The sequence below is a fragment of the Lepisma saccharinum genome, chromosome 28, assembly GCF_977018435.1.
Source record: "Lepisma saccharinum chromosome 28, izLepSacc3.1, whole genome shotgun sequence".
Taxonomy (NCBI): Eukaryota; Metazoa; Arthropoda; class Insecta; order Zygentoma; family Lepismatidae; genus Lepisma; species Lepisma saccharinum.
The window spans coordinates 20,312,226-20,324,925 of NC_139256.1; the positions used below are offsets into that span (position 1 = coordinate 20,312,226).

The 12,700-nt window shown below is 40.1% G+C and overlaps 1 protein-coding gene across 1 annotated transcript; it reads right to left on the minus strand.

The window, feature by feature from the left end:
• Window positions 1-3,915: 3,915 nt before the first annotated feature.
• Window positions 3,916-12,253, minus strand: LOC145980989 (uncharacterized). The gene is made up of 3 exons (XM_083114082.1): window positions 12,209-12,253; window positions 8,370-8,935; window positions 3,916-4,348 (listed from the first exon to the last, which is right to left on the minus strand). Exons 1-2 carry the CDS (start codon window positions 12,218-12,220, stop codon window positions 8,390-8,392), a joined length of 558 nt encoding a protein of 185 aa, XP_082970208.1. The 5' UTR covers window positions 12,221-12,253; the 3' UTR covers window positions 3,916-4,348; window positions 8,370-8,389.
• Window positions 12,254-12,700: the final 447 nt, after the last annotated feature.

The window sequence follows — 12,700 nt, forward strand, 5'->3', positions numbered from 1 at the left end:
CAAGGCTGGGAAGACGCAAGGATTTAGGGTTTAGTGTATAGATCATTCACCGTAATCACCAGATCTTGCTCCGTGTTCTATACCGTTTCCTTCTTGGTCGAACCGAGAACATTTCAGAACCACTCTGATATAAAATGACCAGTGGCAGAACATAGCTTTCTTAGTTTCTGAAGTACGAAAGCAACAGTTTTTGAGCGAACCCGTCGGCACCTCTTGATCTGCTGGGTCCTTATCACCACTATTGCTCACAGACGTTTAAAACTAACAACGTTTATAAGATAGAAATAAATATTGATCGTGCGCCTTTATAGAAAAAGTTAAGCGATCGCTACTGCTATGACGTCTAAAATTATCCATCACCATATTTAGTGGCTTCGTTTTGCTCAAGGCGAGGTTCCTGAGGTCTAAAACTAACAATAAATTATGAATTAACAAAGATGTACTCGTAAATAATGACAACTTCAACATCCCTTCCTTCACGTTTGAAATTAAGTGATTTACATAAAATGAATGTAACTGGCGATAGCTAAGAAAAGGGCCAGCCTTCTAATACAGAAGGCCGTTAATCAACCAATAACCCTATTACTCCCCCCCCGCCGCCGCAAAATGTGAAAATTTTCCACTTAAACAGAATAAACCTTTCAAATCGTTTGGGAATATTTTTATGATCAGTGGCGCCAATTTATTTGGGCTCGTGGGGCCCAAGTCCACCCAATAATTTGCTATTATTATCATACTTGTTATCGCGATTCGTGATGGATTGCTTATTGACATTAGTAAACAGATCTTTAAAATAATAAGTGAGGATGCATTGTTTGTGTGCACTTTATTCACCTCTCCAACAGCTAGTCACGGGTTTACCAAACACAAATCACAAGGAACGAAACAGCTGAAGAATGTTTGTACGAGTATTTGCGTGAACATTGGTGTTATGTGGTAGTGTGTTTTGATAGCGTTATCATGGATAAATTGGCATCAAGGCCCCACGGGTGGGCAATCCTCTCGTCTATTGTCCCGATGCTGTAGATTTATGTTCGGGGGATTATGATTTTATAATATTAAGTGAACGTAATCAAAGAATGGCGGTGGCAGAACTCTGCAAGGATGCTAATGATAAGAATTTTGAAGTTTCCCCATAAAAGGTAAACCTTGTTTAATTTTTTCTGGATTTTCCAAATGGAAACAGGCTTTAAGAAAATTCAGTTCCGATGAAATCACTTAGAGTCGCAAAGAATACTCGCCTATTAGTATTGTAGGAAAGGAGGAATTATGAAATTTTTTGTGAACTTTTAACTCGATTACTTGAGCCCAGCAGTATTTTTAAGGAATTTTATGGTTATGGAAATTGACCTCCTGCAAGTTTACAAAGTATAACGGTGATAGGTAAGTTTAGAAGCATTGTTACAGCGAAAACAGGATATTAATTTGTATTTTAGAAACACCATGACCATCTTGCTCGAAAGTGGAGAGAAGATTTAATAAGTATATATTGATGCCGTAAATCTCTGAATACAGGGACGTTAAAAGGACCGATTAATTACTCGGGGTGCTGTTGCGTGTAGGGCGTGATCTACCAAACTTTGAAAATATTACTTATGTAATGGACAGTGGAACTGAATTAAATTATTACTTTCAGAATTATAAATGCTAAATACTATTTTCAAATGTTTCTAGTTCCATGGAGCAAATAGCGGTTTTATTTACACTATTCCGTTTATTTGTATTTTTCTGTTATTTGCCGTCGATTTTCTTCTACTCTTGGCTAGTCGCGACGACAAGAATAAGTGATGATTAGATAAAATTGATGAAGGAATACTCACAAGGAACACCAATAGCAAGGCCGGAACTCGAACCCGAGAACTTCGGTAACGAGCTTGGTCCCCGGAGCTTTGAATAACCCCTCATCAAATGGAGCTACAAATGTCCGTAATCGCACTTTCGAGTTTAATAAATTGCAAATTTCCAACTTTCGTCGGAATTACCATCAGAATAACAAGCTATTAATCCTTATAGGTAAACATTCATTAAGATCTATTTATAATAGGCGTGCGCACACACTATGATTGGGGGGGGGGGGGGGCAAAATACTAGAAATAAGTGGAGCTCTCAGCTTCACAAACTCTGTATTATAGCGTACAAAACAAGGGCGTTTCTAGAGTAGGTTCGGGTTCCAGAAAATCCTATTTCTGTTTGCATTTAGCGTAAGTTTAAACGTAATTTCAGAATATGAATATCTACATGCCATACCTCTCATCTGGAAACAGAACGTATACTTACTTACCGAATCTAAACAAAATTCAAGGCTTTTCTTAAACTAAAAGTTTTACTTCTCATATGGTTGCTAATTGAAAACACGTAGCCTATATTTAGAAATATTGGATGATATATGAAAAACACTGTTGGTCCAACATCAGGAAAATATCCTATACTACAAGGTCATTCTTCGTTCTGTTTGAACAACAGTTTTCAATACCTCCAACGACGTCACTGATACAACAGTCATATAAGAAACAATTCCCTCTCGTTGCGTGGAACTTCCATCGTCTTCAAAATGCTTCATGTTTTTTTGTTTTGTTTTTAAAGAGGTAATATTGCTTATTAACGGCGATAAAATCCATCTACACTGAATATCTAAGTGAAATTATTAAGACGGCAACTGCCCCCCCTTTCCCTCCGGGTTATGATCTTCATAAGTTTAGGAAGGAGCACCAAGCTCCATTACCGAATTTCGATAATTTTTGCATTTTCCCCTAGCTTTTCGCCTTTTTTTCTTAGTGTTCAGCGTCTATTTCTTCTTGCTTACCTCTATTCTTGTTGATTATTTCTTTTCCTACATTTTTTGTTTCGTTCCTTCCCCTCTTTCACTCTCCAGCATCATTTATTTATCCTTCTCACGCTGTTTCTTTTTCTGTCTTCCCCCTTCTTTCATGTACCTTTTTCTCTCATTTTCTCTCTTAAACAGATTTTAAAAATATCATAATGGATCTCTGAATTTTTAATGCATTTCTTTGACTGTAGTTGATCCAAACCTAATTGTCTATAATTGATTAAGTATTCTGATACTTATTTACCCTTGGCAAAGATACACGTGTTGTAAATTGGAATCATCAAAAAAGTTTTAGTACAGAAAATAAGAAAACCAGATTCCTGATCATAAACATGACACTTGATAACAGTTCATTTGGACGGAATTCGCCAGGAACGTTAAATAGCTTAGGGAAAAAGTCGCTATCATGCTAACAGTTTGCTCTTGCACATTAATTAAACTAATTGCGTGACAATGCACGTTGAAAGAAAAGAGGCGTTCCGTTCGACTAATTTCTATGGAATCTAGTAGCTCGTTAGGCATTCCTGCACGATCTAAATTCATTAGCGAGCTATCCGCGCTTCGACTTCTTTTTCTTTTTAAATCGATAATTAATGGCAAGGTGCACAAATGAACTGCATTGTTCACGGTCTAAATTGAGGTGGCTTTTGACTGTCTGAACGCGTAGTGATTTTTATATGGTGTAACTGTAATGTTGGACAAAATTGTAGACAGATGACATGAAAAGAAGCTCGTGTACATATTTACAGAGCCAACGTGGGAAGAATAATATCGACAAGAAAGAAAGCGGCTATAGAAATAGAAGTTAGCAGCAATCAATAATACAAATTCATATATATTCAATGAAATTTGCATTAACATGATATAAACTACGGATATTGTTTTGAGTAACAACAACAACCATCTGATCACACATCAACATTGCAACATTAAATGAATCATGTTTTGGGGAAAGGTATTATGGATTAGGAACGAAACAAAAGCTTTTTGTTATTTATAAATATTTTATTTTTATCATCTTCGTACAAAACTGGTACAATACTGTTAAGAGTGTAAAGATGGCTAAATGTTCTCTTGAGATACCATTGGCCAAGCAAAACTGATCAAATCTATCTAAATATGTTACAAATGTTTCCTTTCTCTATATTAAAAGGTACAAAGAAATGTAATTTGGAAGCTTCCATCCTAATCGTAATCTTTACACTTCGTCGTCAATTGTTAAATTAAACATGTTTTTGCAAAACACTTAATTTATAAAAATAATAATTTGTTTCAACTGTACAACATGTACATCATTACATCACATCATCATGACTACAAAGCACAGAATGTAAACTGTTAGGTCAATTCCAAGCCAGAACATTTAGTCATCTTTATACTCTTTAACACATACAACTATAAAAAAATACATCTTGTGGTGGATAGAAAAAATGGCCAAAGGCTAGGCGGCCGGTTAGCCACTTGCTGTACATCATACTGGACGACTAGAAATGTGGTGCGGAGTCTCGACGAACAATCTGTCTGAAACATTAAAACAGGAAGAATGGTCAATCACAGATCTTAATAATCATAGCTAACTTCATTCTTTCAATATTTCCTGTAGCCTATACCTTTTGCTAAGAATCATTCTGTTAATTTTTTTGCATTAGATTACCATCACATTTAAGCAGGGTCTTATTTCAAGGGGATAATGGAATTCTCCTTTTCTGGTTGCTAATTTTTGTTACTTGCGGGAAGCGGCAGCTATATATAAGCTACACAATTTGTATAATATTCCATGCATCAAGACAAGTTAATGAAGTTTTCCACCCATTTCACACTGGTATCTCGCCCACAGCAACAGTAAGTAAATTCTTATGATTGATTGAAATTAACATTATTAGTGTGTCAGCACTTAGGTTATTTGGACAATCTCGCCTACTAAGAAAAAGTAAACTTTTCTTGCCCTCCCATACGTTTTGGCATCCAATCGCCGCTACTGATGATACGTCAACTTTGAAATGGCATTAATACTTTTAAAAACTGTCCTGGTATTTTTTTTTAACGATATTTGGATGGCGGCAGCGAAAATCGACGACCTTGAACCGTTATGTCATTAAAAAATCAGTCACATTCCAACTGCTCTTTGAGCTTCCATTTTTTTTACTGAATTTCTTTCCTCTATCGTTGTTTAATTTTGATTGTCTTGCAGTTTCTCAGAGTATTAGATTTTTAGATCATTCTTCGCACTTGAAAGACACATGTGTATTTTTGTTGAAACATTAAATAAATGAAAAGAACCACATAAATACATATTGTATATTACTATACAGCATGGTCCCCTTAGAAGGATCGAGAAATAAGTGCTCAGCATTTGAAAACAGAGGAAGATATTGTTATGATTTTCATTTTACAAGATAAAGAAACTCTGAGAGTTTATACACCAATAATGAATATACGTGCTTACGCAGGTGCCCCAATGTGTAATGCGGGAACAAGCCTGGCACTATTCAGTAGAGCAACTGAGACGCGACGGTAAGAATGTGGACCATTTAGATGTTTGCAGGGCAACTCAAGGCGCACCAATCGAGTTGCATTGACTACTTTCCTAAATTCGGAGATTTTCTACATCAAGGCAGTGGCGGCTCGTGGTCTGGCTCTATGGAGACTTTAGTCTCGCGTTCAGAAGTGTTATAACCCCCTGTGAAATACTCGCACCCGTTTTTGAGCACATAATGAAGCTTAATATATTGGCAACAAAAGATTTTATCAACTTTCACTGAAAATGAGGCTATGATAGAGTCATATTTCATGATTTTTTTAAAACGGATTTTTTACAAATTTCTAATATTTCGGAAATGATCCAGCCAATCACGAGAAGAGCGATGTTATTGTTCAATATCTAATTCAGAATTCGATAAATCTGACAAAATCACTCAATACATAGAAATACCGATCTACAATATCAATACTATTGTCGATTTGCAAAATATTTCATAAAAACTTCCTCCTCCGCTGATATTAATGAACAAGGAGAAATAATAATATTGGCGTACACCAAAGAAGCCGATCCAACTACCACATGGAGGAAATCAATTGTAATCTATCTAGCTGTTATTTATTTCTAATGGCAGACTGATCGAACCAAGCAAATCAAGCGAAATCAAGAGAATAATAAATCTTAATGAAAATTATAGTACTCACTCAGTTCACACTGCCCTGCTTCGTACTTCAGAATTTTTCCTTCCCTTCCGCCGTATCAATATATTGATGCAGTTGCTACAGGCTTTGTACCTAACTTCCCTCCAAAAATTCAACAACGTTAAATATTAAGTCTCTGCTTTTGATATGTACAGTTTTCCTATTCATCATGAAATCAAACAGTTTGCACTGAAACAGGTACGAGTTTTTGACAGCGCTAAACAATTTTGCAACTCAGTAACAGAAACACACAATGCAAGACAGCTGGCTGATTGATTTACGCTTCCTCCGCGTGGGTTGATAATTCGGCTACTGTGTCACAGAGACAGTTTATTTTGGCCAAGATGAACTAAGCAAAGGCAATATCAGGCATGTTTAAAACACCCGTCTCGCTTTCAGTTACCCTCCTCACCTTCCCCCTTTTCTTCCCCTATCATGCACGGGACACAATCGGATGGACAATATACCATCTAAATTTCCCTATTCTAAAAAAAAAAAAATCCCTCAATTTGCAATGATGTATGGGTTGGCTCGATTCTGTCACACGATCTGTAATGGAATGGGTTTGCAACACTACATTTGCTCGCACACCGATCGCTGCGTTCACAGCTTTCGTAAATGATGCAACCTCCCTCACACGGCGCTTATGCCAAAAGACCCAATCAGCGTCCTCTACGCGACTGCTGCAACAGCGTCATAGGGAGCGAAACTAACATTGCGTTCAAGCTCCAAGCGCGGCTTGGTTGAAGCGGGTTGATATCACTGATCGCACGCTTCTCCACCATCTCTCTTCGTGAAGCGGCTTGGGAACACTTGATGTTTCGAAGGAGTTAGAGTTCAATAAATAAGTACAGGGTGGTCCAAAAGTGTGGAAACACTTTTATAAAAATTGAATGGCATAATATTTCCAAAAACTAACATTGCAGGTTTGTAATAGGGGTGGGGGAAATGTTATAGGGCATATGAAGATGACGTTCGCCATCTTGAAATCCGCCATCTTGAATGCAACTTTAAACGTTCAAATGGAAACCATGTCGTGCAATACTTCATTTCAATAGGAAATTTTCTCACGAGTTCAACAGTGTACATAATTTTGCTCTAGCACCAACAGGGACGAAGTTATTAACGTTTTTATACTTGCTTTATCGTTGCAGGTGACGTAACACAGCATGGGTCTCACGCAGGCAGAACGCATTGAGATCGTGTTGATCTCAGGCGAACGAGGGTGATTGCACACGATTTTAACCACCGTCACCCAGATAGGGTCCCCATCCATTATGGTACCGTCAGTAAAGTGCTTGCAAAATTTCGTGAAACCGGGACTGTGGCTGATAAACCAAAATCACGATGGCGCCCCTCCTCATTACGGAAATTGTGTTCGTCAATACCTGGATGTGCAGTTTCCCAACACTTGGATTGGACGACGAAGTGCTGTGGAGTGGCCACCACGTTCCCCAGACCTCACTCCGCTGGATTTCTACCTGTAGGGACATGTCAAGGCCATCGTTTACTCCAAGAAAATTCGAGATATTGTTCACCTTAAGCAACGCATCATTGACGCATGTGCCAGCATTACTACAGATACTTTACGCAGGGTTTTGCACGAATGGGTATCAAGACTGGCGTTAACTGTGGAACGTGTTAATTACGAACACAATATCCGTAATGAGGAGGGGCGCCATCGTGATTTTGGTTTATCAGCCACAGTCCCGGTTTCACGAAATTTTGCAAGCACTATACTGACGGTACCATAATGGATGGGGACCCTATCTGGGTGACGGTGGTTAAAATCGTGTGCAATCACCCTCGTTCTTCGTTCGCCTGAGATCAAGACGATCTCAATGCGTTCTGCCTGCGTGAGACCCATGCTGTGTTACGTCACCTGCAACGATAAAGCAAGTATAAAAACGTTAATAACTTCGTCCCTGTTGGTGCTAGAGCAAAATTATGTACACTGTTGAACTCGTGAGAAAATTTCCTATTGAAATGAAGTATTGCACGACATGGTTTCCATTTGAACTTTTAAAGTTGCATTTAAGATGGCGGATTTCAAGATGGCGGCCGTCATCATCATATGTCCTATAACATTTTCCCCCACGCCTATTACAAGCCTGCAATGTTAGTTTTTGGAAATATTATGCCATTCAATTTTTATTCAGGTGTTTCCACACTTTTGGACCACCCTGTATAATAATAATGATTTGCATTAGAGATTTATTTGAGTGTGAATGTGCGAATAGGCAGAAGCTGCATCAAGGTATGTAAATAGGTGTGTTAATAAACCATTATTTACACTTTAAATTATCAATTATTTCTCGATCCTTCTAAGTGGAACACGCTGTATATTGAACTTCGTACTTACCAGTTACCCTTCAGAATGTTCTAACGCCCGAAACTGTAGGCCACTTTTGCCACTGGTGCTGCAGGCACAGCTGCAGGCACTGGAAACGGCGGAGCAACTTTGGCTACAGGGTGTGCGGAGTAGGCGAGAGGGTGCGGGGCGTAGGCAAAGTGAGGTGGAGGGTAGGCTACCGGGGGTTGCGCAGCAACCGCCCTAGCGAAAGGCGCCACGAAATTGAAAGGGTGAGGGTACGCTGCCGGATGAGGGTAAGCTGCAAGGTGAGGATAAGGTGCCAGGTGAGGGTAAGCCGCTAGATGAGGGTAGGCTGGGTGGGTTAGAAAGGGTGATGCAACTTTGGCGAAACCGTAGGGTGTCGGGAGGATAGGTGCTGCCACCTTGGCGGCATAGGCGAATGGTGCGGGTGCGACGAAAGGCGTCACGCCGTAACCCAATCCGAAGATTCCTCGCTTGTCCTTGACCGTCCCGGGATTGATGTTGCTGTTGCTGGTGCTTTCGACCTTCCTGCTGTCCTGAATGTGGTGGTCAGCAAGAACTGAGACAAGCAGAGCAAAGCAGGCGAGGAGTTTCTGCAGGAAGGAAAGAGAGATAAAAATTAATATTGTGTGTGTACAATACTTTAACCAAGATTCATGGATTTGGTTTATTTTACTTCGCTTTACTGTCACTTTTGCCCAATGGCGAAGATGATGAGTGATGCATGAAATTGATGAAGGGACACTCACAGAGAATACCAAGAATATATATACAGGGTGTACCAAAAGTCCCATTACCCCCCTTGGAATTGTAGACAAACCTGCAAAATGTTATTTTAACAGCATGCTTATGATGAGAGGATGGTATACCATTAAATCAGACCAATCACCACTATTTTCTCCAGAGGGTCTGTGTACACACCGCCATTTTCATGGCACAGTATTATTTGCCTCCAGTTGCGATGTGAAATCCTCCGTAACATAAGATGTCAGATCTGGATTTCGGGGTGGCCATTTTAAGAGAATTCCTCAATGATGTGTTTAGAGACAAACGAATTGGACGAGGATCGCCAAATTTACCAGCACCTTTAAAATGGCCACTCCGAAGTCCAAATCTGACATCTTGTGATAATGCGCTATGGCAACACATCAAACAGAAAGTCGCCCATAATCGTTATCAGACAACAGAGGAACTTCAAGAAGCTGTTCGCAGTGCGTTTGCTTCCTTCACGTCAGCAAGTTACGGAGGATTTCACATCGCATCGCACCTGGAGGCGAATAATACTGTGCCATGAAAATGGCGGTGTGCACACAGAGTAAATGATGGCCATTGGTCTGATTTAATGGTATACCATCCTCTCATCATACACACGCAGTTAAAATAACATTTTGCAGGTTTGTCTACAATTCTAAGAGGGGCTAATGCGACTTTTGGTACACCCTGTATATCTCGCTGCACCTCTTAACATTAAGTATAGTGGAGGTGCATCCCAGTGTTATGCTGGTGCAAGGAAATTGTGCTCAACCAAGCAGACGCTGAACGCAAGAAGTTCAGAAGATTCAACAAATGCTTTGAACGTTTATGTCGCCCCGTCTAGTTCGCTTCACTTCTTGACTCTCTCTGCACTGGTTACAAAGGGCAACACCGAGTCGTCCAGTTCGTTGATTTGGTGTCACGTAGTGTATTTGGTGTCTGCACCGTTTGCACTACGTTCTAGAGCGGTGTACAATGTGGTCACGTGGTACGTGTTAACCAATTAAATGAACGCTGAAACCAGCAAGGCATTTGTTGAATCTTCAGAACTTGAACACAGCTATTCTACAGCGCCAACATGGTTGGACATGATTTCCTTGCGCGAACCTGAAACTAGGATGCACCTGCACTACATCTAGTGTAGCAAACTAAGCCCCGCGGCAGGTTAAGTTTGCAGCAACTTTCCGCATGTATAGACCGAAACGTGGGCGCTTAAAATAGTTCCGCAACAATACTGTCGATTTTATCACTGTCTACGATATGAACATGAGGCAAGACTGGTACGGAAGATGCTTACCACCGTTCTCGTGTGGATTAATACATTAAACCTGCTGCAAACTTAATCTGTCGCGGGGCTTAGATGTGCTTTTGATTGACTAACACTCACCGCGTGACCGTAAACCACACTGTACAGTCAGACACTTCTGGATTGTAACAACCCTATTGATTTTGAATGGGATCATTACAGCCCACCACCGCTGCAGAACGTAGTGCAAACTGTGAAAACACCAAACACACTACTTCACACCAATCAACAAATTAGACGAAGTTTGTAACCAACAACACACACGAGTGCAAAGAGAGTCGAAAAGTGCAGTGAACTAATGTAGATGGAGCATATGATTCAAGTACTTGCACAGTAACCCTCCCATATCCGAAGATTCTGTTCTCAAGGTTCCCGTTATCTACAGTTGACATTCTTATTCGTGACGTGCTCATGGACAGGTAAAAATCCGTCTGTTTTACTGCTAACACCTCCAACTGTTATCGCTACGTCAACAGTGCAGCCATCACTCTTAAAGTTTGTTCAAAGTCCACTTTGTGTGCAGATAGGCTAATCGAGATCCGAATCACTATGTCTCTCCACCGGGAATCGAACCTAGGACCCCTTAATTACAAGGCGACATCGTTACCGCTACCCCATCGAGGAGACCCTGCGCGATAATACATTAGTTACAATGGAAAAAGCACTTAACATTCTTAGTTTGTGTAATTTATATGTGTATTACAAGAGTCAATGAAAACCTTAAAAGTCCAATCAAAATGAAGGGCAGACTGTATATAGCTCAAATTTACATGAGGTATCAACTGTTATTTACGAAACGACCTCAAGGCTGCAACACTGATCAAGTGAGCTTCAAAACGCCATTTTTGTTATTTTAAAGATGACACCTCCTATACAAACTTGCACCAATGAAGAGGAGTGGTTTCTTGCTCTCTGTTAGCCTAAAACGTGCAGACATTTCTCGGCAAATGAAAATTCAATATATCTGTGCATGCTTACCACAGAAAGTTTACTAATGGAGGAGAAAGCTCGACAATGGCCTCAGTTCGCAGGCAGATGGGTGGAAAGGCCTTCGCAGTGGCTCATAAGTGACTGCACGTGGACCCCAAAGACTTATTCTTCTAGAGGTATACAGGCACTAACTCAAACTTGAAAATATATGTAGATTAGCAATAGCTGTGCTAAAATGCAGCTAACTTATGCAACCCTACATACAGAAATCTACTAGATAAGAAACAAATTAAGGTTTTCATTTGAAACTCCCTTGTATGTAATGACGAACGTTTTATATATAGGGTTTGCTGCTATGCTCCGTTTAGGGCATTCCAAGAAGGTTTTAACGTGTAACATACGGGTTCCTGTGGAGGGGAGAGGTTACCACATGAAGCATGCATACCTGTCGACTTCATAGTTCATAGATTTGCTAATCGGGACTGAACAAATGAAACGGGCTTTAGCAGAACCTGAAGAGAGAGAGAGAGAACTGAATTATTTTAATTTTCCAGCTTCTGTATTTACAAATGTTTAAGCTAAGGAGCTACAGGGTTCGATTTCTGTGAGAGGTCATGAACTAGTTCTGATTATCCTTCATTAGGATGGTGGAGAAACCTTATGTGATACACAACAGACTTTTCGTTCTTCATGTAAGAGTAGGAGGACTATCACTTTGGTGACAGAATAAAAGTCGCTGGTACAAATCCTGAGTGTTTCCATTGTTTTCCTGTCGCTCCTGGCAAAACAATCACCTCCCCGACACAATTACAGCGACATTAACTAAATCAATTCACAAACGGAGTAAGACGAGAAGCATCTTGGTACATAAACTCACCAGGATCCTCATGGTTAACTGTATAATAGATGCAGTCGGCAACTGTCAAAGGTGAACTGTGGAGTTAATTTATTCGTCGCCCCGTTTTATATGTAACTTTCGAAAGGGTAGCCCCCCCTCAACACCGGATACTCTTGCTGACCCGAGAACATCATCTCCCGCACTTTCCCCCCATGAATTCCTGCCCGTGCTACCGCGACGCGTCGCATCGCATGCATCTCGCAAGCTCCACACGTCTTGGTACTTCATATGCGCCATCTTCAGAACGTGTTAGCACCCCACCCTTATCGTCGAAATGGCCCCTATATCCTTTAGGGTAGGAAGTAACATACCTTCATAGTAGCTGAACCTTTTACTGGTGATTTGGCAAGAAATACCTTGACATGCAAATTGAACTTCAATTCGAAATTGTCAGTTTTATTTTTTTTATTTCATCCCATGAAATGTTCCTATTCACAAATTTGCTTAATAATAAAATATACATACCTCTTC